Here is a 27,532-nt window from a genome sequence, read left to right on the forward strand (position 1 = left end):
ACCAGGATAATTGCCACTTTAAATGGACTAGTCTTTGCTCAGAAGTTGTCTGACACTTTATATCCAATGCCAGCAGGAAAGAAATAATTAAGATGTGTGCTTTTGGTAATTGATCAGGAACATTTGAATGGGTTACATAAATAATAGACTAATCAAAGTATTGTCTAACCATTTAAAAAAACACATGCCCTACTGCATGTACATTTATTTAAATTAACATTTCTGTCAGAATTTATGAGAAATTTTGAAAGAGGTTTTCATTTTCACCTTATGGTTAATGCTCCCATAAATAATAATTTGTCAATTTATAGGATGATATATACTATTAAATTGTTCAGTGTACCTCTTTAAAATAGAGGTGTGTAATTTACTGTTCTGGGCAATTACTCTATAGATAAAACTGCAACTTTCAAATCATATTTTCATGTCTGCCAAATCCTACTCTAACTCATTTTCTGTTCTAATGAGAATTAATGATATTAGCAATCTAATGTTACGCAGAAGAGACCTGGGACTTTTCTTGTAAGCGCACTATCATGCAGTGTTTTCTACACAAAATATTTTATTAGTGTGTTATTGGTAATGGACCAACAATCTAAAAAAATTTTTAAAATACAAATTCAGCTGTTCCGAACATAATCAGATATTTATAAAATACATTAGGAATTGGGTTCTGGTTCTTGTTTAAGCCCATGAAAATGGTACTTGCTAATCACTTAGAAAGTGCTGATCTATCTTTGAGTGGAACAACATGAAACTTCAGTCTGATAGTTTGGGGTGGGGCTATATCTACTTGCAAGCAAATTCCATTTTTCTCCACTCTTTTCTAAATCCACTTTAGTTTTGTATGTAATATATGAGGGAAGAATACACTGTCAAGCTGAATATCTGAGATCAAATGTAAGGTTATTTTTCTCCTGAATGGCAATTTGAACGTGCTTTTTTGTGGTATCTTTTTACATGCAAACCAAAATACCTGAAACATGAAAGATATGCTATTGCACAGTCTTTGTATTTTTTATGCCCATATCAGGTTGCCGCAGTCAAAGCTGCTAGTTACTTCAAAACTGTCCCATATGTATTCTTTGGGCTCTACTGGTACTCATTAAAAGGTGCTGTGACAGCCTGGCACCAGAAGAGTCCCTACATGGAAAGAGACACTCTTTTCATCAGCAGTCACTGTCACCTGCTATGTTGTCTCTGGGCTGAGCTTCTCAGGCTCTGTGTAGGGTGGCTTTCTTTTTCACCTCTGGACAGGGAAGTAGGGCCTCCGCATGTGTTTAACCCCACATTTTTGCAGGATACTAATATTTCTGCTTTTAATTGACTGCAGTTTTACAGGAGAGTGTGTCCCAGATGTGATTGCGCTAAAATGAAAGAGCACCAGTGTTGGGCTTGAATGTTTCCCATCCAATTAACAATTGCCCCTTCATTTTATTTTGAAAGTTTTTTTTTCACTTGAGTATGGGGTTTCCAAGTTATTCTGGTAATCCTGGATTTTTTCCCTTGTTTTTACAGGTGACCTGTAACTGTTTCACCATCAGTAATGGAGAGATGCAGGATGTTGGTGTTGGCCTATATCCCAGGTACTGTGGACACTGTTTCATTCACACGAAATGTTGTTTTTTTTCCTTTTTTCCTAGGTAGCTGTAAGGGCCATCAAAGCAGCAGGTAACATGTCCAAACAAGAAACTGGGAAATGCAAATAAATTAAAGGAGAATAAAAATTATGATCAAGTTGAAAACATTCTTAATAGTCCTGATTACAGAGTTAAAACAGTTTAAATAGGATACATCTTTATATTTTATTTTTACAGAGGAGGTAGTCTTTTCTAAGTAAGGATAAATGCTGACGTCAAAAATGTGTGACTGGGACTAGTAAAAAGAAACCTCTTCAGCGTTGCTTTAGAATAGAGATATTTTGCAGCCAAGAACCTTCTGAACTGGTAATTGAAAGAAAAAGATTGAACACATTTATTAGTAAATTACCATAACTAAGAAACCAGTTAAGGTGAAAAGATAAGCCTCTTGAGAGATGGATGTTAATATTTGAATTATTTCTACTAGGGAAGAAGTATGTACCAGGGAAGGCTTTGCTTTCATAGACTTAGTTAGCTATAATTATTAATGTGGAAAATTTGTAAGTATAGTTTAAAAACTATATTTTACCACCTCAATTTTTGGTAAATGCGCAGTTGAACTATGTTGTCAATACCTCAGTGGGCCTGTCACTGTTGTTTCTTTTTCTACTAATGTCACGTGTAAGATTTGACTAAGGACACTTAGTATCTTGAGGCCTGCTTTGTGGTAAAGATAAGGGAAAGGCAGTTAGGAGGATGGGGGAATTAGTGTTATGAAAAATACAGAACAGTCATTTGATTTCATAGTTGAATGGAAACAAATCCTTTCACATACTTGGGAAAAATAGAACATTATTTTGGAGCATTATTATTAGTCAAAGGTTTTCTTCTGGTTGAAAAAAGCCCCTGACTCTGAAGAAAGTGGCTATCTATGTTCTGTGATAATACAATGCCAAGGCATGCAAGACATTCTTTCCCAAGTCAGTTCAGAGCAATTTGAGTTTTGCTGTAGCAAATCACTCTGAGATGGGAAAATTGTGAGCTTAAATCTGTGGTTCCCAAGTCCTAGGCAAATGTCCTTCCAGATCAGTTCATAGACTTACAGGTGAAATTGTCATCAAAACCACTAGTGTTTCCACGAGATGAAATTTGTTTAGTCTCATTAAGAGGTTGTATATTGTTGCATGGCTTGATAGCTCCAGCATCCCAATGTTTTAAAACAGATAAAATCCTGTGGTCCTTCTCTGCATCACCTTGCCAGCAGCTTTGGGAGTATGCCCAGTGATCTCACAGGAAGTGAAATGGAGGCTCTTTCCCAGTTTACATTACTGGCTTCATGTGGAGATTAACCACAGATATTTTATGAAGCCAGAAGGGATATCAAAAGAGTCAGGCTTCTGTTGATAGCTCCTTTAAGAGTCAAGAACTGAATAAACATGGTTTGGTGCAGGGCTCTGACCCTCAGCAACATCCTCTATTTTACCAACAACAGTTGGGATTTTGAGTTGCTGAATTGGGCAGACAAGGAAAACAAATAAAGGAAGCCAGGACCTGGATAAGCCAAAAATTCTTCTTCCAGCCTGACGATGCCAGGGTCATTCCCACAGGGGAAGAACTATCAGCCCCGTATCTGCTATGGGATTGATGTTGGGCTAGCAAAGTCAGTTGTTTCTCAGCTAATGAAACATCAGACTCAAAAGTATATAGTGGATGTTGTTGATGTTGTTCTTAACAGTCGTCTTCAGAAAAGAGGGAAGGGCATGTTTGTGTCGAGATCCACCAAGGTGTGTGTCTCTTGAGGGTGGCTGCAGCACCCCAATGAGCTGTGCTGCTTCAGCTGTCACACGCCACAAGAACAAAGGCTCAACCGAAATACACGTAAAACAGAGGCAATGGCTGTTTCTTTCAACTCTGTACACAAAGTACTTTGGTTTTGGGACATAGCGTACTCCATTTTCTATGTGATATGAAATACAGGTTGATTGCTGGCCCCTGTGAGCTGCAGTTCCACTGATGTGGTCGGGGTAACCGATAAGGTTAGTGCCCTGAAACTGAGCAGAAGCAGCAGAAATAAAACACAGTCCCAAGGAACTAACCTTTTGCTCTGAACTGTCCAGGTTGCCTTCTTCCCTACTTGCCTGCTTTGCCCTCTCCACTGAGTCAGGCCTCTCAGAGAGTCACTGGGAGGCCATCACCTCACTCCCACCCTGAGTACACAGAAGGCAGAATCATGTGAAGAGAACTAGGCATGGCTCCTATTAGCAATGAATATAAATCTTCTAAGCATTAATTCTCCTCCCCTAACCAAGAGCAGCTGATTTACCAGGGATTTTATTTTTTTCATAACTTAATTGCTTGATAGTTCGGATGTAATCATGTTAGCTACTTTTAAATTATTAAAGGGGAATGGCAGTGGAGGCTCCTGTGTAAAGTTCTTTCTCTCTCTTTCTCCCCCTCACAGCATGTCTTTACTGAACCACAGCTGTGACCCAAACTGCGTGATCGTTTTTGAAGGATACCAGCTTTTACTTCGCTCTGTCCGAGAGATCCAGATGGGTGAAGAGGTAATTAACTTGTCCTCCCTTCCATCACAGACACCTGCAACAATGACATCTCCCTAAATAAATTCCAGACTGCAGGGCCACCAGCTTAATATTTTGATGATATATTGATGCCACTTTCTAGCACATAGCTATCAGGGGAAAATGATAAATAGAATCATCTCTTCACACTGCCTGGGCCCCATAATCATTACTTCTCATAAATCACTAGCAATCCTGATAAATTCTTGTTCCTCCTTTCCTCCTCTAGGCACTTAATTTTGTTTGTATTTGAACATCTTTACCCTGATGGAAACACTTATAATATTTCTGGGTGGAATGCAGTGTTCACTAAGTCATTGCAACAATAAGCATTTGTCAGGCTGCAACCATGTTGTTGTAGTAAACCTTTCATCGACAGTGAAAGTACCAAGACAAGGTTTTTCTTTCTTGTCCATTTCACTACAACACATACTTCAAAATATCCTTTTCAAGAGATTTCTGGTTTGAGCTAAGGTATTTTCAGCTTTGTTTTTATGACAGCATTTGTATTACCTTGAAAACAATCATTTGTGGCTAGGTAAGCATTTCAAAGTAAATGTCTTTTGCATAAATGCAATATTGAATTTGCTTAGTAAGGCCTGCAAAGACACGTGTATATATGTAACTTTACATGCACTAATGATCTGTGCAGTCCTAGCTATTGGTCATTTCAAAATCATGACCTAATGGAAATACGGTTCATGCCTCTGCTTCAAACTCTGGGAAGATCAAGGGCATACGTATTCTAATTTAGAATTAGTATCTCTTTTCTTTCCTAGGAAGTGTTTTCTTTTTAAATGTATCCTTCTCTAAGATGGTAGGCCATCAAAATAAATAAATGGTAAAATATGTTAGGCAAAATATCATGGAGAACCAACAGAAATGCTTTTGCATGCTTACCTTTTCGCCAAAAGAAATATTTTAGGATGCAGTATACCTTTGTGGAGCTATTAAGTGTAGACATCTTTTGGTCTGGCATTCTTGTTCAGCCAAATTATAGACACTTTCATTTTATCCATATACCATAACTTTCATCTTTGCTTCCAAATTCACCAAGATGGGTTGTTTATTTAAATATACAGTGGATTTTAATGCATCTTCCCAGGATGCATTTGAGTTAATTATTAGAATTCCAAATTCTGAAGCTATCTTATTTTTAGGTATGTGGATATATTTTTCTGGGTAAATTTCATAAAGCAATTCTTTGTAACAAGCAGCTTTTACAAAGTGGGAGAGGGCCTCAGGTGGCCCTGGGTGGTTCTGGAGTGAGAAATGAAGTAGAATTCCCTTGCAGGTATGACCACCGTGCAGACTGTGCTACAGCTGTGAAACTATGAGTAAATTTTAGACTTAGCATTAGTGGTCTGTAACCCACAGAAGTCTCTAGGTTAAAATCAGTGGTGAAGCAGGTATGGTGTAAGTTACAAGTAATTTGTACGGCGATCAGGAAAAATGTAAGTTATGAAGTAGGGCAGCTAGGACCAGTTTGTTTGCAGTTGTGTGAATACAGGCTTTAAAATGGCAGCACCTAATGTGGGTGTATTATATTTTCTAAAAAACTTTGCCTCCAATGAGGCACTAAAATAAAGTCAGAACTTTCTAAAAAGCTCAGGTTCTGGTGTCTTTGTTGTGACTGTTGCTTCTGGTTTTGATACTGAAAGGAAAACTTGCCTTAAGGAACATGTAAGATTTTATATATATACATATATATACACTGTGTTAAAGCAGGTGCCCTCTTGACTTACCTGGAAATAAAAGTCTCAGTCTGAGGTACATACTGCTTTGAATAAGGATGTGTCTAAGGAAAAAAGTGGGCATAAGTGAGAAAGTAAAGATACGAAGTGAATATTAGTTTAGAACTGTTATGGGAAAGGGAAGGAAAAGAAAATAATTATGAGGATATATACAAGTCAGCAGTTTAATATTATTTTCAACACCCAATTACTTTTCTTCTTACACAACTGCTACTGTTTTTCATTTTGTGTTCTGCCTGGTGGATCTGGTACAACTTCTTTCCACACTACCTTACTGCTTGCCTGCAGCAGGGTAAGCTCAGTTTTCTTAATAGCCATGTATTGAATTTGCACACCTATGTACATGAAACTATATTACTCGTTATGAGCTTTTTACTTACATTACTGAGGTCACGATCTGAGCTAATGGGAGAGAAAACACACATTATGGGAGAATCTGACTGGGTTTCTGAACGAATTGAGTGCTCCGAGGTGGTAAGATGAACATTGTTTCAAGTCGTGAGGCAACAAGAAAACTTAAATAGTTATAAGCAGTAGAAAACTTGCCTTACCCTGTTCAAAATTATACTAGATTTAGACAGAATGAGATCCCCTATGTAATAATTAATAGAAAGTAAATAAGCACTAAGATTTATTAGAAATGAGAAGCTAAATAGTAAGTCAAGCTGAGATTAGTAGAAGAGGAACATGGCTTTACTATCCATACAGGAACAAACTTGATAGGGCTTCTGGACCCTTGCCAGGAAAATATCAACCACTGCAATATGATGTGTTCACTAGGCCAGTGAGAAGTAAAAATATTTTTGCACATTTGTAGTGCTCTCTTATCAGAGGACACTATAACAATTTACTCATGTTAAGGAGTTGTTGACCACCTATAATCACAGAGAAAACAGAGACATGGGGAGTTGGAGGTCGCTGGCCACTGTGGCCATCTCACAATTATATAAAGAGGGAGATACCAGCAGACCTCATTTTGGTTGTAAACCAGAAGAGATATCATTACATTGGATGTAGCTGCTGCAGTGTGATACAGATTTATCCAGAAATAGCATTTATGCCCCAACCACACTTTAGAGTGCTCATGCTATACACAGTAATCATGTTTATCAAGTCAGTGATAAAAAGCATGCAAGATTATGAGAATCTCAAAAAGTTTTTATGTCCTGATGGAAGTTGTTTCCATTCAGCTTTAGTCTCATGTCTAGGCAGATTTCGTTGGCTTTGCATGTTTTTGACAGGCAGACATGTGGCATTTAGTGTTTTTTAATTTAATTTTGGTTTGGGCTTTGAAATCTGTTCAAATCCTAAGACCAAAATGTATTTTGGGCAGCAGAAAATTAGGATTCCTGAGCCAGAAAATGATTGCCTGAATCCTTATAGAATGAAAGTTCTAAATCGGATGGTGCTGTATATTTGGAAAACTAATCACTCCTAAAATTATATGCAAACATTCTAGCCATCTAGGCCTTTTTTTGAGCCAAAGATAGTGTTGCCAGTCCTGAAGCACTAAGAAATCATGAGTCATGAATGTTACTTTTTTGTAGGCATTGAAAGAAGGGATTCCTGAATAATTGCATGGTTTCCCCAGTTGAAGCTTTAAGAAAACAAAGTGTATTGCAGGAATCATAATAAAATACTGAGAGCTGGCAAGATGGAGGAGTGTCTGGTCCTTAAATTTTGCTTCAGAAACCAGAAGTTCAGGTTTATCTCTGGGTATATTATTTGGGTTTTATACCAATGTCATTCTATGGAATTGCATGCTCTTTGAGGGCAGAAAGTTACCTTTTTAAGCAAAAACATACTACATTCCCATTGGCTTTTGCCAATGAATGCTTCAGTTGATGTTCAAAATAACAGCTTTCGTTCCTATTGTTATATAACTTACTTGTCTGTTTAAATGACATTTATAATCCTCATTAAATGTACAATTTTTAAAGTGAAAATTTGTCTCTGACAGGAAACTTCCTTCAAGATTTGTAGCTTTTCTTTTTTTTCTTCCCCATCCATGCTCTGACTCTGCTATAATTCATATAAGGCAGTATGGGTTTGTGTTGATCATGGTGGCACTGGATTAATGGTTGGACTTGATAATCTTGAAGGTCCTTTCCAACCTTAGTGATTCTGTGATTCTGTGTGATTCTGTGTTGATACCCCAAATTCTAGTGCTTGACCAGCTGGTAGTGATTACCACTAAATGTGTTTTCTGTCCTGCAACTGGCATAAAGGGGATGAAACAGATAGGGAACAGAGGAGAGGACAAAAGAAGTGAAAGGAGGGCAAGCCTTGGGAGCAACTGTTGATCTCCATGCATAGATTGGGGGTCGAGGTGGCTAGAAAGTGTTTCGTACACTGTACCAGGTTTTTGAGCATAACTGAATCTAATAGCAGGAAGAAAGAAATAACAGATTTTTGTGGGGATTTTATTCTATATGTCCCTACTTAAAAGACTACAGGACTGTCTGAAACTTGCTTCCAGAAGCTCAAAACTAATTATAATACCTTTTTGCTCCTCAAGATAATGCCAGTTGTAGTGCTGACTATCACAGCTTTTGTAATTTTAGGTGATGTTACTTTGACAGTATACAAAGATTTCCTTTCTTGCACTTTCTTCTGTGCAAAAATGAAATTTAAGTGTTGCAAAGAAAGGTAGGATATGGGGAGGGATTATAAGAAAGCAAAAATTATTCACCTAGAGATCACCAGTGCTCCTTCAGTGATAAGGTAGCCTATCAGCTACTTTACTTTCTCAAAAAGACAAGCATCCTGCTCTGAAGAGGTCTTCATCATTTCCCTACCCTTAACTAACCACTTTAAACAGCATCAAGATGTGTGCTATAATTTCAATTGACTTTTTGTTAATTACAGTGTCTACCTGGTGTTTTGCAGGCAGACATGAGCTCATTTTGCCTATTCTCCAATCAGAAGTTGTACAGCTACAGTTAGTTCAGTGCACAGCTCAAATCAATTAGTCCTGCTGAGAGACAGGATGTATGAGCTGAGGTCCAATTCTGCTCCAAAATGAGTGCATGGCTTCACAGAGTTCGGTTAAAGCAAATTTGTATCTTTCTGCAGAAAGTCACATAACAGACTTTAATCTTACAGAACAGCTGATTTTTTAAATTCATACCAAATACAAATCATCATTTCAGATGACCAGCAATTAAATCTTCATGACAGATTTCAACCAAGATATGTGATATTTCTGTTGTTATAATTCTGTGAGGGGAAGTTTTATACCTGTGTATGTTTGTCACATTACATTTTTTAAAAAGAAATTTTGCTCTGAATTAGAAGGCGTTTTGATCACATATGCCAAAACAGAAAGAGCACAGGCTGTTCACAACTTATATAACTCTGTCTCAGGAGCAGATTTTTGTACACAACCCTGCCTAACACCTAACACCCTGAGACCCATGATTGCGAAAACAAGAAGACTCACTTTTTTTCCCAGCCTTTTGCATTAAAATAATTTATTTTAATTTTCTACAGAATCCTCTGTAGTAGGAAATTTTATAGCTTATAGTCTGTTACAAAACCCATAAATTAAGTCCACTGCAGCATGGCAGTACTGGAAAATTCTGTGCACCTCATTTGGCAGATGAAGAACATGAGAAACTAACTACTAGTCTTTAACATGGTTAAAGAATTTCTGTGTCAGAGCAAGAAGCAGGGCTCAGACAGTGCTGCATTTCTAAGGAGAAAGTCTTGAGAGTCAATAAGTCTCACGGCTGTTAAATAATTCCCTGCCTTCATAAATGTTATTTAATATATATTCTCCAGCTTGGGGGAAAAGATTTACTGCATTCTTTATAAGCTATGCAATAAAGAGGCAAGCTTTGGTCAGCTGAAATAATGTTTTAATTAATACCATACATCCCACATGCAAATACCATTAAGACAACCTTTGATAAATGGGCGTATTTCCTAAATATGTGCAAGTTAAATGAGCCTTGTATCTAATGGACGGATCCAAAATTAAAACAAGTGTAGGAGAAAGACTTGAATACAGAATTTTTATGTTTAAATGATAAAATGATTAGTACAGACTTAGTCACCATTAGGTTGGTCATGTTTCTAAATATTCTAATTACATTTTCCTACTCTGTCTGCCAGCTACAAACACTTTTTCACCTACGGATTTTTGCTGGCAGGACTGGGAATTTGGACTTGGGCCTCTGACAGCAAGTTGTTAAAACACTAAAAGGAGGTATGAATGTGACGAAGCCTCTTCTCTTTTCTCCTCCTCCTTCTGAGGAGTCATATGCTCTAATCCAGAGCAGGTTGTTATGTGACTGTTCATATCCACAACTGTTTGGTAACTTCTGAAAAAGCAATTGCTGGTTTCAAACTTGTTCCTACTTCCAAGGTTTCTGCAACATGAAAGAAAAAAAAAAGAAAAAAAAGCCCAAAGTGGAAAGAGAGAAAGGGATGAAGCCTGTAGGCTAAAGATAGATAAAGCATGTTTGATGTTGGCTATGTCTTTGTTTTGCAGTACTAGAAATGAACCCTGCCTAATGATGGGGTTTCAACCATTGTCTTAAGTATTTTGGCAAAGAATAAACTAATCTCATGTGAATGATTTTTTTTTTCCTAGAAGATTTCTGCTATCTGGCACTGTGCCTGAACTTGATTAAATCCCTTTTACTGCTGGATGCCACCTGAACCTAAAGCCCAGTAGGACATGGGTCAGAACCAGTGATGCTTATCCAGAGGATAAGAGACAGGGAACAAGCCAGTGTGTGTAATGATTTTGATAGAAAACACTTGTGAGTTACAAGGAAACATGAAAATCAGAGGCTTGTGATGGGAGATGGAAATTGGACTTGGAATGACTGAAGGATGAGGTTAGGACTACAGCTTGACTGGAAACTGTTTTGTGGGAAGTGAGACAGATCTTTCTTACCACACCCAGGAGGATGCAGAGTAGGACCAGATGGGGAAAGAAAAGAGGACAAAGTTGGTGGGGTCACTGAAGATGATTGAGAAACCAGAGTAGGGCAACAAGGACTGTTAACTTGGGAGAGTAATAGTGTTGGTGATCAAATATGGGGAAAAGGTGTAAGATGAAGCATGCAGGGGTGGCAGAAGGGCAGATCTGGGACCAGCAGGATGACGAAATCAGCCCATTGTACCAAGAATGGCTATGTAAGGAGCTAGGACTGCGGGTGGAAACCAGGTTTAGGTAACCAGGGGTGGAGAGTAAGACTGGATACTCGTGCCCAGGGGCAGAGAAGAGAGAGAATGAGAAGAAGGGCAGATTGGAGAGAATCTCCCAAGAGACCAAGCTTGGGAGAAGAATGGAAAAGAAATGGGCAAAAAAATTTCCATCCATTCACCACAGAAAGCTCAGAGGGAAGCTTACAGCTCCTGTGTAAATGAGTAGTACAGACTGTTCTGCTGTAAACCAACAGTGATGAAATTAACCCCCTCTCAGCTCAGATGTGCACAAGCTGGGACAGAACAGCATTATATAGAATGCAAATCCTAACAAAGTTCTCACACTTTCTAACTACTGATTATCTGTGGAACTTTAATGTGTCCCTTTCATTAATTATACTATTAATCTTCAATTATGGGACCATAGTTATTTTTTTCAGCAGGCTATCTGCTTATCATTTTAAATACTTGACTTTGCTATCTCAGTAGTCTTCTTTTAATACAGTCCTCCTTCAAAATGTAATCAAATGACACTGTAATAACATATGAAAAAATGCAGGCATTGTTTTAGTTACTTGTTAATTGCTCATTTAATTAGAATGCTCACTAATTTGCAAAATGCAGGTTCTGACAATGGATTTCATAGTCATTACTACAAATTGGTTAGGTTTTCCTGTAATTTCTTTGAGTGGACTCTCATGATTTAACTGAGAGCCATGTGAAAATTCTCCCAATTAGTTGAAGTGCCTAGGCTCAGGATGAAATAATATGACCTGATTTTTTTAGCTCTGACCTCTCTGGAGTGTTTTGAAGTGTGTTGGGCATATAGTGTAATCACTCAATAGCATGTATGACTGAATGCTGGTCTGAGCTGGGCTGTTATTTTGTTATATTCTTTTCCTTATCATTAGTTTGTGCCTGTGCAGCACTTTAGACATTTGAAGAACTCTACACATGGTTAGCCCTATAAAACTCCTTCTGGCAGGCGTCAAAGTGAACAAACTACAGACTTCTCTGTAGTTTGTTGGAATTCACTCTGTACAGCATGAGAGTTGAAAATTGCACAAATGTAAGCATTTTCTTTTATCATTTTAATAAATTTTCTTGTCAACAACTTTGAAGTGCTTTTGTGCTTCCTTAGTCACAAAGGAAACATCACAGACATACTGAAGATGGGTATGACATAAGAGGAGCTTTCCTTAGGCTCAAACATATATGTGCAATAAAGTAGGGGCTTCCCTGATACAAAATTTTTGGAGAAGGTTGGATGTTGTATAACACCAGTGCTAAATACATACTTAAGCTTTGGAGCTAGACAGACAATGAGATTTCATGCACAGGGAATTCACATACTGAGCTGCTTCTCTCTTTTCTCTCTCTTTTCTTTTTTCTTTATCTTCTAAATTAGGATGAAAAGTTGAAATAGTGATAATTTTGGGGGGATTAATAATTTCAAGCAATATTGATCTGGAAATGTGAAAAAGTGTTCCTCCATGGAAATTATTTTTGGCCTTCCCCTCCTCCCCTGCCCTTTGTAGAAGTAGTCATTTTCTTCTAGGAAATCAGCTGTTAAGATAAAATTTTATGTTGGAAAAATGTTGTATTCAGAAATGTTACCATAGCTATACATACACCAAATATGGAATTTTTGTACAATATACCAACTCTGGTTTTGTATGTACTGCACACAGCTCACCATCAGCTATATTGAATCACTGATGCCCACCAGTGAACGCCAAAAGCAACTGATGCGCCAGTATTGCTTTGAATGTGATTGTCTTCACTGCCAGAATCAAGAAAAGGTAGGTTGAGTAAAGAAATTCCTTGCCAATGAAACAGAATTTTCCGAAGCCTATCAGCAGCTTCCCTTCTTTTACGTAATACTTATCTTTTGCTACTAATTGAATGAGCAGAATAGAGAAGAAAGTGACCTCAGTGCTGTTTATGTTGCTATGAAAGACAACCGTGAAGGAAAGAAAAGCAGGAAATGTTGACAACATGGTAAGAAGAATTTCTTGCTAAAACATGCATTGTTAATAAAGCTAGGAACCACTTTCAGTTCCAAGATGTGGTTCAGATAGTTTTGAGATTCAAGGACATCTGAACATGAAAGTCAACATGACTTTAATCTGAAAGGAAAGGATTTTTTTTTCTATTCAGAAGAATAATCTTGAAACTTTAACTGAAGCCACTTGTCTGATGCTACAGGAAGGCTGTGCTTATCCTCATAATAATGTTAAACTAAGTCTGAAAAACACCTGCATCAATAATTTTCAAGAACTACTAGACATATTCAGCAGTTGTTAGAAAGAGCGGTGAACCTCCTCAGATGACTGTTTGTAGTTTTTATGCTCTCTTTCACAAGTTCTTGGAGTAGCAGGTCAGTAGTTGTAGTAGATAAAATTTTGTTCAGTATGACCTTTTACTAGTGTTCAGCCTAGCCTGATTTACTTATATTCCTTCATATTTATACAGCCTGGCCAGAATAATTTTGGCTCCAAGCCTGACAAGAATTCAGATGGAATATGCAAAATGAGATTGGCTTCGTAGCAGTTTATACACTTTGTCTCTCTAGTTATACGTACACTTGTTCTTTTACAAATGTTTGGGGTGAGTCACATGCCATAGATAAATGTGCTCCCAGCAAATTAGAAATGGTAAGAAAGGTTTTGATGAAAATGTGATTCCAAGGAGCATGATAAGATTCATGAAATAATTGCTGTACAGAAAAAAAAAAAAAAAAAGAAAAAAAAAAAAAACCCAAAGTTTAAACTCTGTGTTGGGTAGGACAGTTCTGTGTGTGTGTAGTTTTGCTCAAGCCAAAGTACACCCACTGAATACATAATGTATCTTTTGATTCATCAGTAAGCAGCTCAGAAAAGAGAACATAGAAAAGTTTCAGGCTTATGACATAATGCTAAATTACTTCCTGTCCATGTGCAAAGGTTGTTGGCATTCTGTGCCTGAAAAAGATTGCTGCAATGCTACTCAGAGGCTGTGAAGAGAAGCGAAGACCTCTGTTTGTCTTTCTTTTAAAGATGCTCACTCAAGTGCTGTGAAATCTTAGATTAGTCTTGGGGAATGGCATTCCCACAGATGCAGTGGCAATTAAGAATAATAAGCAGGCTAAAGAGTTTTTAAGGATCACTTAACAGTTTGTGAAAGGGTAGGCAAGTGATATAAAGACCATTCAGCATGTGGAATGTTTTAAGAAACAAGATCCAGAGACTGGAGTACACCTCACTGTAAGAGTCAACATACCACATCAAAAAATATTGTACTGAAATTATATGTGCATCTATATTTATGAAAACAATAGTCTTATACATAGGTTAAAATTAATTAATGATTTTTTCTCTTTGAAATTTTTAACTGTGGTTTGAGTTCAAATTCTATAGAACTTTTGCCCATTGGCAAAATTCCCTGTGGAGTATTGCAAAAGGTTTGGAAAGCTCTTTGTGAATGCATTCTGAAATTCTGCAGTTTCCTCATTGTTACCATGTAAAGAGGTCTGTGAAGGGCTAGGAACCTTGTGTCAGCTTTATCTGTTGATGTGTATGAAGAAGACATCTTTATCCTCAGCTTCAGTCTAGGATGATTGGATATAATCCGCAGCACATAGTAGTGCATTTCATTTCTCTGCGACAGGTTTTATAAATACAAGTGTTTACATGACTAACTTTGAAATGTGGATTTTTCCCCCCCCTCCCCATTGATCTTGGTCACTGTTGGTAAGCTGAGAGGCATGTAACTGCAGCTACAATGGGAGATAATATTTCTGGAAATTCTGTTTTTTAAAATTACAGAATGGCTGGATTTAGATGCTTAAAAGTCATCATTTGGCAAAATTATCCAATACTATCCCTGCTGAAATACCCCTGATACTGAGGCATTTTCCAAGACATCTTGGAAAAAAATTAAAGGGCAAAGTCTTTGTCAACAGAATAGAAAACAGCTGCAACTTTGGGTCATCAAGGCTGGCAGATTCAACACCGTGATTCAATAAATATAATCAGCTAACAGTAAACTCCCATGTTACAACATTGCTTTGCATATACAATGGCTTAGCCAACAGCAACCCGTCTCATAAATCTTTGTTATAAGTAAAAATGCAAATTCCAGTTTGGCTAAGAAATGCTTTATGCCTTCAAATAAGTTCTTGGGTGTTGGGGATTTTTTCAGTTGTGGTCATCTCATCAAAAAAGCTAGAATCCTTTTTCTAACATTTATAGAGATTGTAGCTTCTTGTTACTCCCAAATTCCAGTCTTGCTGAGTGTGCGTGCCAGCTGCTGAGCACATACTAGGGACCAGTGAAAGAAGAGGAATCAGTCCCGAGATGCACACATCAACTTACAGTAAACTATAAGTCAAGGAATTTCCATTGTAGCTTTTATTCTACATCTCCTGTAATGTTTTAAAAGCTATCCTGAGAATCCTGTGGGAAATAAACATTGAAGTTTATATGAAGGGCATATAAACCTTATATGTATTACTACTTAGTTGCATGTATGCTTATTTATTCATATTTATAAAAATACTTTGCAAGTTTCTTATCAATGAAATTCATGTCTCCTACTATATTTTCTAAAAACTTGTTCATTTAGTCTTATATGTGCAAGTGAAGAAGGAAGATGGTGTCAAGTTTCTGTTATCAAGTCAGTTCCTGACTTCATAAGTGACCTTGGGTAATTCATTTTATTCAAAACAAACCTTTGTGTTTTCTAAGACCCAGCCTTTATTTTTCATAATTAGTGAGAAGCTACCATTTCAGTTGGCGCTGAACAGCTTTTTGACTAGAAACCAGATCAGTCTGTCTAAATCAGGGAGCATTTTTGTGACTGTTCTGTGAAGCTCTTGTTTTGCTCAGTTTCCCCAAATGCAGCATCAAGATGGCAATGTGTACTTCTGCTGAGTATTCTTATGTCCAAAGAATAACAAAGATGCTGCATTTTCTAAGGTCTTTTAGTTTTAAGTGATGGATTTATTTTAATGAGGATAATTCCTTACAGTGGAATGGTTTGAGGTTTCTTTGTGTGCTTTATGCAGTTCCCATTGCCATGTGATATCTTAGTGCTGTTTAAAAAAAAAAAAAAAAGTCACATTTAGCCTCAGACACATCTACTTGAGCAAATAATAGATTTAGCCTACAAAATACTACTCATTTTTCCTAACTTTATTTAGGCATCTAATCTAAGCCAGTTTTTAGCCTCCCGCCAAAGAAAGGACAAGCAGCTCATTCATTCTGTCTTGCAGTAGAATCTATGAAAACTGGAATCAACGTAAGAGGTTAAAGGAATGCCTTCAAGTAAATACACAAACATTAGACTGGTGAAGTTGGGTGAGATAAATTATGCTGCTCCATAAAGTATATCTAAACAAAAAATCAAGGATCACATGATTATGTTTCTGGGCTAGCTGGCATAGATAGCAGAGTGCAATTGCAACTATGTAGGTTTCAGCACACTAACATCCAGATTATCGGTAAAATTTGTTTATGCAGATCACTTCAAGCACGTGTCTCTGGCTGCTGCTGTAGACAAATATATCTTACAGCCACTGTCACTGCTTCTTCACTGTTATTTGCGCTAAGATTTATTCAACTCAGATAGTGGTTACATCATGCTACAGTCACACAATTTAGCTATGGATACAAACAAGAGTAGTGTGTGAAAGTGCTCTTTTGCCATACTAGGTTACATGATTCTGTGAGGGTTTTTTCTAATATTTCAGGTCTCTGATGAACTGTGATTTAAGAGGCAACTTATCTGTGAAGAAATATTCTTTATTTCTCATTTACTGTAATATTTCCTGCCACAACTATATAAAACAGCAAAATTCACACCAACACCAGCAATGACTTTAAAATTCACAGTCACTTGGACTTTTTAGCTAGATATGGCAACTTCATACAGCATAAGAATCTTCTCTAACCACTGCCTAAGTATACACAGTTCACCTGCACGATTGTCTAGATCTGAGACTGTAATATGGCAAAGGCTGCATTTTCAAGTATACTGAAACAGGCTGCAGCCCAACCACAGGGACCCTGCTGAAGTTGTTGAAGTTGAGCATCAACTTCAACTAATGCACACTGGCACACTCAGTGTGAGCAGACACAGCCCTGGACCGAATGGAGAGGTCCATGGCTGTGTGGTCACAGCTGCATTGCATATCACGAGAGCCAACGTTCCTCCATCAGCTGCTGATGAAAGGACTTGAAAGGGGATCTCTGCTTGCGGTACAGTAGTAGTTTTTTACCTGCCTCTCCAACTGTGAGCACAGCCATGGAATAATCCAGGTGCATAGTTTTCCTCAAGGATGAGAAAATATGGAGGCAAACAGTGGCATCTAGCTGGACCTGTGGATTTCAATTTTTTGTGCCTTGGCCTTAATGTCAGCTGCATTTTGATTCTGAGAGGTCATACCATAATGCTGGCCAGTCTTTTTTAGCAACTGGTCAAGCAGCCTGGCTGTTGATTTGACAAGGGAAGAGTAGCAAGTGCTAACACATGAGTGTAAACTGGTTAAGATAAGATTGTGAACCTTTGCAGTACAGTTACTGCCAAATTCAATGACACTAGCTACAAATCTAAACAATACTTTTAACTGATTTTTGCCCAAGTTGGGGGGGAAAAAAAAAGCAGTAACTAAAAGAGGGAAACAAACATGCCTTTCTAAAAGTCACTCATAGAATATTTCCTGACTGTCAGTACTTTAAGTTATTGCTACTGTAATGTCTTCAATTAGCTGTATCTCTGACAGCTCTATACATTATTATTTACTCCATTTTAAGATCAATTTCCACTGTAATTTGGAATTGTGTGCCTTCCTAAAAGCTGAACTCTTGGCAACATATTACCATTCCAGCACATAAAAGCCCCTTACATTAATTGTAATTAAAGATGGGATTACATTGATGACAAACATTTTAAATGGAGAACAGTTTTTTCCACACTCATGAGCCAGAGTATTGTTCATGTTCTACATTTTCAGCCAAGGATTTCAGGGCGATTTGTGCTTATAGAATCACTTTGTTATGAGTCGTCTTTCTCCTTTGGAGCCAGGATTTAATATTTTAGTCTAGCTTGGGTTTTGGAAGGCTTTTATTTATTACAAGGTCAAAAGCATTGGGTTTGAATCTGAATCATTTTATATTTGGCCAGTATTTGATAGTTGCCAAAGCTAATAATAACATAATGCCAGTAAGTACGTTATTCCTTTAATCAGTTTATTGCTTTGCTTAGTTCTTACTTGTATTGCATCCTGAGTTTTGGTAGAGAACATCACAAGTCCAGTTTCCAACTCACGGACTCTCAAAATTAGGTCACCTGAACAGCAGCCAAGCTATCTACAGCTACATAAAAATGACACCTGCAATTCTTTACCTGGTATTGCACTTCCATACATCATCTTTTATAAAAAACACTGAGTAAGTTCCTGAAGCTACTAGAAGTTTTGGCATTCTTTTCCTATCCCAGGAAACAACACAACTGTAGTTTAGGAATTTCATCAAATGTAAATGGTCCTCTACATAAGCTGATCAGTTTTGTTGCTAGAGAATATGTCCGTGGTTTCTGAGAGATGCTTCAATATGGCCAAGGATAGAATTTACACAACATTTTCACCTTTGATCTTCATTTGGTGTCAGCAATGCCATTGAAGAACATGTGCTTAAATCACAGATGCATTGTTACATAAAAAACATTATTTACTGTTGTTTTGAATTAACATGTAAAGGTTTCACGTGAGATCACTGTACTAGTCTTAGTACAAAAATATCACCCCTCCCTCAGGGATCATATGTTTAGGACACATGAAATACAAAATTATATGTTAAGAATTGCATTTTTAAATTGCTGAATTGTCAAGTTCCAGAAGTTTGTGTCCCAGTTTCCCCAATATTTATTTATTTTCAATCATTTACATTCTCACTAAGTTTTCCAAGTACAATATGAAAGATGAGATCTCCAAATTAATTCAAAAGATGAAGCCTGGGAAGCAGGATTAATAAGGATTGTTGAAAACAAGTCTGTTCATACAGCTAACTGAACATAAAACCCCTTGATCAAAGCAAAGAATAAAGTAGGAGCATCTATATCTCTAGTCATGATCCTAAGGTAATTGCTAAGTACTAAGGTACTAAGGGTGTGTAAAAAAAAATAAATCAGGACTTTGTTCCAACAAAATACTGGTTTAATCCATTTCCTATCAAAAGACAGAGTTTGTAAAAGTCTATTTTAAAAATAGTCTGTTCATTCCTCATCTTCTTTCTACTGTTTTGCAACTAGAGCTGCCTTTGAAGCAAACTACAGAAGGAAGTCAAGCGAGAGCTCAGTCATGTTTCACCCACCTACCGTTTCAGACCAACGTTAGTATCACCAGTGCCTACAAAAGCCAGTGGCAATAATTAGCAGCCCACTGGGACACAACACTGATTCTTTCCATAGGTGATTGGCTGATTAACAGTTCCTTCCTTCTGGCAAGACACTTGGTAGTGACATAAACCCTGGATCAGTTCCTGAAATCCAACAGTCAGTCTAATACTCTTCTGTTCCCTTTCAGAGGATCTTACCCTCTTGGGATGTATTTCCAAACCACCAAGGACAGAGGGCTTTTTTTTTGTTCTCGTGTCAAAAATGACACTAAAAAACAAGGCAAACGCTTCTAATTTCTGGACTCTCTTGTTCATTAATAAAGGCATCATCTCTTCAGCTTCTTAACATTTCTTATGTGACTTCTGAGGCTTCTTCCATCTTTCAACATTGTAATTTTTTTCCATCAAAGGGCAGTCCCACAGACAGTGGCAAATGAACCGTGATCATTTTTCCACGACAGCTTACCTCTTCCAGTTGCTTCAGGACTCCCTCAGTGTGCTCTGGTCACAACTTGGCAGCAGTCAGCTGGAACTCACTTGGGTTGTCAAAGGTCATGGAAAAGATACTGCTGTTCTTATAAATAGACATGAGTTCAGCGCTGTGTGCAAACTCCTTGCTTGTTCAGGGGATCCTTGATAGGGAAACCTGTATCAGTTTGGTCCAACAAGTTCATGTTTGGAGCCAATGTAGGAGTTGGAGTGTGACACTCTCCCGGGAGTCTGGCTTTCTGCTCATCTGAGGGGAGCAGAATCTCATTCCTTTCAGATCCAGCCATCTAAAAGGGAATGTGAATCTTCTGGCAGATGTTTTAAGCAGAAACACATTTTTGTCAAGGGAAGGGAGTCAACTCTCATCGCTGTTTCAGGCTATAGCAAGTACATTTAAGTGCCTGACTAGCAGTGTTCACCCTTTCTTGATGTCCAGCTTCCTTGGGACTGTCATTAGAACTAGTTATAACTGTTATGATTTCTTTTTTTCAGATGGTGTAATTCCTGTAACAGTCACTATTTGGTCTCTGCTGAATGATAAACAGAAATAAGAAAATTCTTGCTCTGAGTTAGCAATCTAAAACAAATATCCAGAAGATACAATATGCAGAGTGAAACAGCAGTAATTTAAAACATAAGACTAGATCAAGCAAATAATTTCCAAACACCTTTTCCTGCAGCGATTTGGGGAGCCTAGTTCACAATTTTTTTCTAAATATATGTTGAAGCCAGTCATTGCTTTATCTGATCTTGAATCTCTGAATTCTCTTTCACTGAGGTTGCTGTAAGGTCTTGTGTGTTTCAGTCTGTCAAGGTGGTTTCTAATATCAGTAGTACCTAAGGGAATAGTCTTGATTTTGGATGCCTTTTCTTGATCTGTTTATCAGTCACTTTCTTCTACTCTGCAGGATGTTTGGTCTTTTTAAATCCCATGAATTAGGTAATTTACTTGAAATATGATAGATTTTAATTCAGATCCCATTTCAACTGGAAAAAAAAAAGATATCGCAACTTTAAACTGCAGAGTTTTCTGGACTGACTGGGATTCAATTTTCTGGGTTCAAAAATCTCTCCCATTGAAGATTTTCCACTTTGGACAAAATAATACCTGCATCAGAGCAAGAATGACATTTTATCCTAGGTGTCAGGGTACTCCCTATGGGATAAGGGGACCCCACGATTCTGTCAGTGCTTAGGCAATGGGTGAGGTTCAGGTGAGTCGAGGGTACAGACAGATCACTGTATCTTTTCTCTAGATTCCTGCTCCAAATCAAGTAGAAATAGGAGCTTGAATCTTTGTCTTCCCAAGTATATATTGTAACTAATGGGGTATGAATTTAAAAAAAGAAAAAAAAAAAGAGTGAGTGGAAATACCTTTTTCTCATCAGTTTGGTGGATGTAAGCTAAATCCTTTTCTGACAAGGAGTGAATTTTACCATTTACCTTTAAAGGCCCAAACCAGGGCATCAACAATATATGGGGTGATTATAACTTCAACCTTTGCTGGCATGCTGTATATTTCGCTCCCTCCAATTCACTGTTTTCTCTCCTGCTAGACTCTCAGCTCTTTGAAGTGAGTACTCTTTTTACTGTGTACAGTTGAAAAACCTGCAAAAGTGTAGCTGTGATTCTGATACTGCCAGTTTTATAAATAATAGCAACAGTAAAGTCTATAAATATTCTGAGTCACACCAACATGGAGGAAGGAAAGAAGATGGAAAAGGACTCTTTACTCTTTATCAGCAAATTTGTAACTTAAAATAGCACACAATTTTATTGGCTCATTGAATTTTTTTGCAATAGGCCATTTTCAGATAATTTCAGGAAAAACTTTTGTCACCTCCAAACTTGTTCCCTGTTGAAGTCATCACCCAAAATTAGTCCAGAGGAACCTTTTTCATTCTGGAAGAACAACTTTTTTTCAATGATGGTTCCTATGATGCTCTTTCCTATCAGCGCATCCTGTGTCTTTCTCTTCAGATTCTGAATATAATTTCTTCATACTCCAAATTTCTGGTTCCTGATGCCATCCTGATTGTATACTATATACTTTCTTTATGATGTTGGGCAGTTGGTCTTCTTTTTGTTTTATTTTCTTTAGCTGAAAAATTGTGCTAATAAATGTTACCTTTCCTACAGTTAATTTTTTCTGAGATGAATTACTGTCCATACAATGCCTGGAAATCAGAATGAAGTACTACATATACTGTAGGTGTAAATGTTTGGTGAAAACAAAAGATTAGCTTCATTGCTATGTCAGTTGTCCTAGTTTTCTGATAATTCCAGAGGAGAGGAATAATGAGCGGTTTTGTAAAGCAGACTTGTGCACAGTGGACCCTGAAGTAAGATCAGGGGTTTACCTTATATGGGTCAAGAATGGGTTAAAAAAAAGTCTGGAAAAAAATTTAATCCAGTAGTCCAGATTTTAATCTGTTCATCTGCCCCATTGTTAAATCTATGAACTAAACAATCTCCTTAGCCCGTCTACTGCTAGGAGGAACAGCGTATTCTGTGATCCATTTCACTGCCATTACTTTTTGTGGCGAAGTGGAGGCATACCTGCACTGGCCAGAAACAGGTCTTAGTGGGAAAAGCAGTATTAGATGCATGTATTATGTACATAGGTACATGCATGGAAGATACAGGGACAATTTTAAAGATAGCATACCTTTTTCATGAGCAATGTGTTACACATGCAGTAAGTACATGATGACGGTGGTTGTCTTTTGCTGCTATTTGTTTTGTGATCTTTGGTAAGTAAGTAATGTACAGCCCTGTTTCATATCTCCCTCCATAAAATAGACATAGGAATGCCCATTATACAAGTAACATTAAAAAGATTAATTATTCTTTAGTAAATCTCAGTATGAAGCTTACTACAAAGACTCACATTGTTGTTATTTCCCATGCCACATTGTGGAAGTGCGTGTTTCACCCTACTCTTCTTATTTAAATGAAGAAAGATGGCTTTCCTCTCAGCTGCCTCTAAACTTTTAGGCATACTTTGCAAACCAAATTTTACTTTTAATTTTATTTTTCAAAGATTGATTAATTGATTTAGGACCCTGTGGCAAGGTCATCAGGTATCATGACTTCATTCTAATTTCTTTTTGACATTGTAATTCTTCAAAGTTCAGGGCTTTGAGTGAATTTGTAGGAAGCACCATAGATTGAGAAAGACAAAGTCAGGCTCTTCAGTGCCTAAATCAATTCCAGTCCTTAACTAATATCCTCTGAGGTCTATTAAAGCAAGAATGAGCTCATCTGAATAGCAAGGAAGTCTATAACTTTTGAGACTGTAAAACTGCAGACTGAATGCTTTGGATTGAAAAATTGCTATGGTAAGCAATGTGCCATATCAATTTCTTGCCAGTAATTTAATTAATATCACAACAATGCAGTAACCAAAGCTGTAGTTATAAATTTTGCATTTGTGCGCTTTATTTTTAGACATGAATAGGAACTTTTTGCTGTGTAAAAGGCAGCAGGAATGAAAAGGCTGAATTTACTCCAGCCATGTGAATTACAGCAGAGGACCGTGTCATTTGTTGACCCATTGCAGGATGTCCTGTTATTTTCCACAAGATTGTTCAGTGAATTTTGTGAAAGCCTTTGATTACACTGCAAACAGCGATTTGAATTGGGGAGCGTGATAAAACAATGTATCACAACTCTGCCCAAGATTTATCTGACCACAATCATTAATGAAAAATAAGTTGCTGCATCATATTGCTTTAGAAAAGACAAGGCATGAATCTTTGTCTTAGTCAGTGCTGAGAAGCGTTGGATATAAAATAAAGTTTCTGCACTTCCTTTGACAACATCTAGACAACTGCATTTTTACTCTCAAAACATTTCTAGTGTACAACTTTATGTTAAGTTTGCATCATTCCCATGCACAAAATAAGTCCTTCTGAGCTTTGAAAGCTTTTGATGTGATTCCAGCTACTGCCTAATAATACAGTAGTTTGAATCTGCAGACATTTGGTATAGGGGAGAAAGATACTCTGAAGGTCAGTTACTAGTACCTTGTATTTGGTTAATGAAGGTGGGCATCCCTGCAAAGTGAGCTGCTTCTCCCCTCCCCCAAACCCTCACCTGCAAAAGAAATTTTAAAAAGGGGGGGTTGAGATAGCATGCTTTTCAGAGGGGTGACATCCATCTGAGTGGGAAAAATATTTTAGGAGAACTGTGTGGTTTTTTAGTCTGTTTTTAAGCGATTAGTGAAGTACTTAGTGGAGAGTACATATCAGGAGACAGAAATAGATGACTAGTACCATGAACTGTTTCAGAAAATTGGAAACCCTGTATAGAATATGTATCACCATATTATATTGTTCCAGCAAGTCCCATAAACGGTTGCTTCCATGTGAGTCAAGATGTCTAACTTTCAGTACACGTTTTGTGATCTAGGCTACCTCTGCTTGCTTTGAATCACCTTGGCCAATCACCATTGACAGCTGAGGCACGTAAAAACTTGTAACAATGGCAGTCAACAGGAACCAGCTGCATGATAGCTCTTCAAACAGTAAATACAGGCTCTGAGAAATATTCAAGAGTCTTATAATAGTTTCCATAATATTTTGACATTTTAGAGAATGTCCTTTTCACTCTCTGGGATGTGGCCATTTTCCTACTTTTTGTGACAATGGCTAAAATGGCCATATTACTGAATCAGAATAATAGAGTACTGAAAAGGTACTGGAAACAGTTTGTTTCAAAAACTCACTTGCCTTATGGCGTGTTTCTAGCTGATCCCCTAAAGACTGGATGAACCTCTACTTGTTTAAATTGGTGTTAGAGGATAGTCAATAATAATTCTCCAAAGTAGAAGTTCTTGACATGACTAAAACACCATATAACATCTTCTAGAGGTATTTGCACACCTCTCCTTTGATTATATGAAACTAATATTCAGCTAGGGAACAATCAAATTTGTTGTCAAAATTCTAGAGGAGGAAACTCCATATACTGTGTTCTCTTAAGAGCTGCAGTTGCACAAAATGAATTCAACCTTTATTTATTCATGACTTAAACTTGGAGACTGGTCAGCCTTTATTTATTCATGACTTAAAAAAACTTGGAGACTGGTCAGTGCGGGTTTTAGCATTGACACTGAATATTCAAGCAACATGCCAGTGAGTTAGGCAGTCAATTTTTATCAGCGCTCTAGGAATTGCCACTTTCACTTTTGAGATCTGTCAAATATTTTAAGATATAGAGTAGATTGATCAACTGTGTATGGTCTTAACCATGTTGCATGTGCTTTTCTAAACCCTAAGTTCCCTGTATTTCATACCCATTCATGCAGAAAACATATTCTGCAGTAAATATTGTTATTTTACATTGCAGTATACTTCAAAAAAAAAAAAATTCTACAGCTACCATTTTATCATGCGATATATCACGCATTAAGATATTAAATTGTCTTTATATAGTGTTCAAAATAAATATCTAACTTCGTGTCAGTATATCTTCAGTTAGAACCAATAATTCAGTGGGCACAAATTCTTCAACTCACTGAAGCATAAACTGAACTTTGATACACAAATAACTATGCCTCTACTTAGTGAAGTGTTTAGTCATTCACATAAATATTAATTTTAATGGGATTTATGAATGCATTTAAACTTAAGTACATATTTCAATGCACTGATGGATTTGATGATGCATTCTGAATACCTAAATATTCTGAGGATTTTGGACCTACATACCCCTTTTGAGCCACTAAATGTCCTTAGTGGCACTCTATGTCTCCACAGGTTGCAGAATTAAGGAATAAATCAGATTTGCCTTATAACTGTCAGTTTGTTTGGTAAGATAGACCTAGAGATTGCCTTAACAAATGTCTAAGACAGTCTGAAATACCAGCCTCATAGTTACTAGGGATTAGGCTGAATAGTATCCTTCCTCAGGTAACCAAATTACCCACAGGGTTTTTTGGACTGATGCTGGAAATTACAATGGAATTACAAACGTGCCAAGAATTTTTGGGTGGTCTGGCATAAGGCCCTATTTCTCTGATGCTAAGCTGTAAGTACTTTCCTTTGCTTTTCCTCCCTTCCTCCCATCTTCTGGCTTTTATGAGTTGATAAATAGTGAATTTCTATTTATTGCTCTTCCCATAGTCCAATCAATTTTTATTTCAGATTGTAACCTATGCAGCTTGGATGGGAATTTTGCAGTCAGTTCTAAGCTCCTGAAATTAGGAGATTTATAAAGGCAGTGCTGTCACAGACACAAAACTCAGTCCTGTTGCTCATGGAATAAACTGCAATATCCATAATTTTGACCTGGAGTAGGCATTGGGGTCTTGGGCCTGCAAAGTGCCAGTCATCCCCAGGGTCCTTAGTTGTGTGCAGCACAAGGATTTTGTAAAACAGTACAGAGAAAGGGAAATGAAAAGAACTAGGATAGCCTTTGTGTAATTATGACTCCTTTTTCACCAAAAGGAGTAGTAGTATTTAAGGGACCTAGTTTAAAAATAAATGTGGGAAATGTTTTGGTCAGCAACCAGAATGACCAACACTTAACTGAAATTACTTCAGAATGTGTTAAATACATGTGCCTTTCATTTGAAGAGCCTCCAGGTCCAGGCAAGGTATTCTGGTGAAATTTAAATGCTTAGCCCTGTGGCTTGTTTATATTTTGACAGATCTCTTTGGATACTATCTTGCCTTCTTGCTAAGTAGCCTAGCATCCTTGTATGCTGCTTTTTGAGAGAGTAAATACTGTCTGGAATGTTGTTTACTTAGGTTTTTATCATAAAGAGTGTATGTAAAACATATAAGCTTTAATAATAACACTTGATCTATGAGCATTATTGGTCTTTAAGAAGTTCAGTTAGGCTGTGATGTTCAAGACTAATGAAAGCTTTGAGCTTTTTTGGTGTCTTTTCTCTTACTACAGGAATTTAAACATATACACTCTAAGTATGTATATACACTCTAAAGATTGTTCTGACAACACATTTAAACATTAAATCACCATAATCATCAGTTATATATAATGCTTACCAAATAGTTTCAGATTGTGTCCATAATAACCCTGTTTCTACAGTACCCAGCATTTTCATAAATGAATTGGAAGTAATTGCAAAATCATAGCTAGTAAAATTCATGGATGACAAAGACTGACCGAATAATAAACATTTATGAGGACAGGTAAATAATACAGAGTAAGTGGAATTGCTTGGTAAATTGGACCTATTAAAACAAAGTGCACCACCACTGCAAAGGTAGAACACATATTCCACATCTGAAATGGAGATCTAGAGCTATGATTTATTTCACCAAATCTCAGCTACAGTGTAAATGTTGGCACCTGAGCTAGTTACTCTAGACTGGAGTCTAAACGGAGAAGAATGTTTGACTGTGATTCATCTGACATATTTTAGAAGCCTGCTTTAGGATAATAAAAATTATACCCTGAGAGTGCCTCTTTTTCTCAGTCAAACAGAAGGGCAGCCCAAATGTCTACATTTGGTCAGATGAATCTCAGCATGAGTATCTGAACAGAAATGGAAAACATTGTGTTCTCCTCTGGCAAAAAAGGCTAATATGACCCTGGAATCTATAAGCAAGGGAGTCAGC

The 27,532-nt window shown here is 37.3% G+C and overlaps 1 protein-coding gene across 1 annotated transcript in view; it reads left to right on the forward strand.

Annotated features, from left to right (window-relative positions):
* The first annotated feature begins 1,464 nt into the window (after positions 1-1,464).
* SMYD3 (SET and MYND domain containing 3) overlaps positions 1,465-27,532 on the forward strand; it is an 88,382-nt gene continuing 62,314 nt past the window's right edge. Inside the window, exons 1-3 of the mRNA XM_010294347.1 lie at positions 1,465-1,586; positions 4,042-4,144; positions 12,768-12,878. Coding sequence (XP_010292649.1) covers positions 1,465-1,586; positions 4,042-4,144; positions 12,768-12,878 — 336 coding nt within the window. The remainder of the gene's footprint in view (positions 1,587-4,041; positions 4,145-12,767; positions 12,879-27,532) is intronic.

Source organism: Phaethon lepturus, unplaced genomic scaffold, assembly GCF_000687285.1.
Source record: "Phaethon lepturus isolate BGI_N335 unplaced genomic scaffold, ASM68728v1 scaffold4039, whole genome shotgun sequence".
NCBI classification, from domain to species: Eukaryota; Metazoa; Chordata; class Aves; order Phaethontiformes; family Phaethontidae; genus Phaethon; species Phaethon lepturus.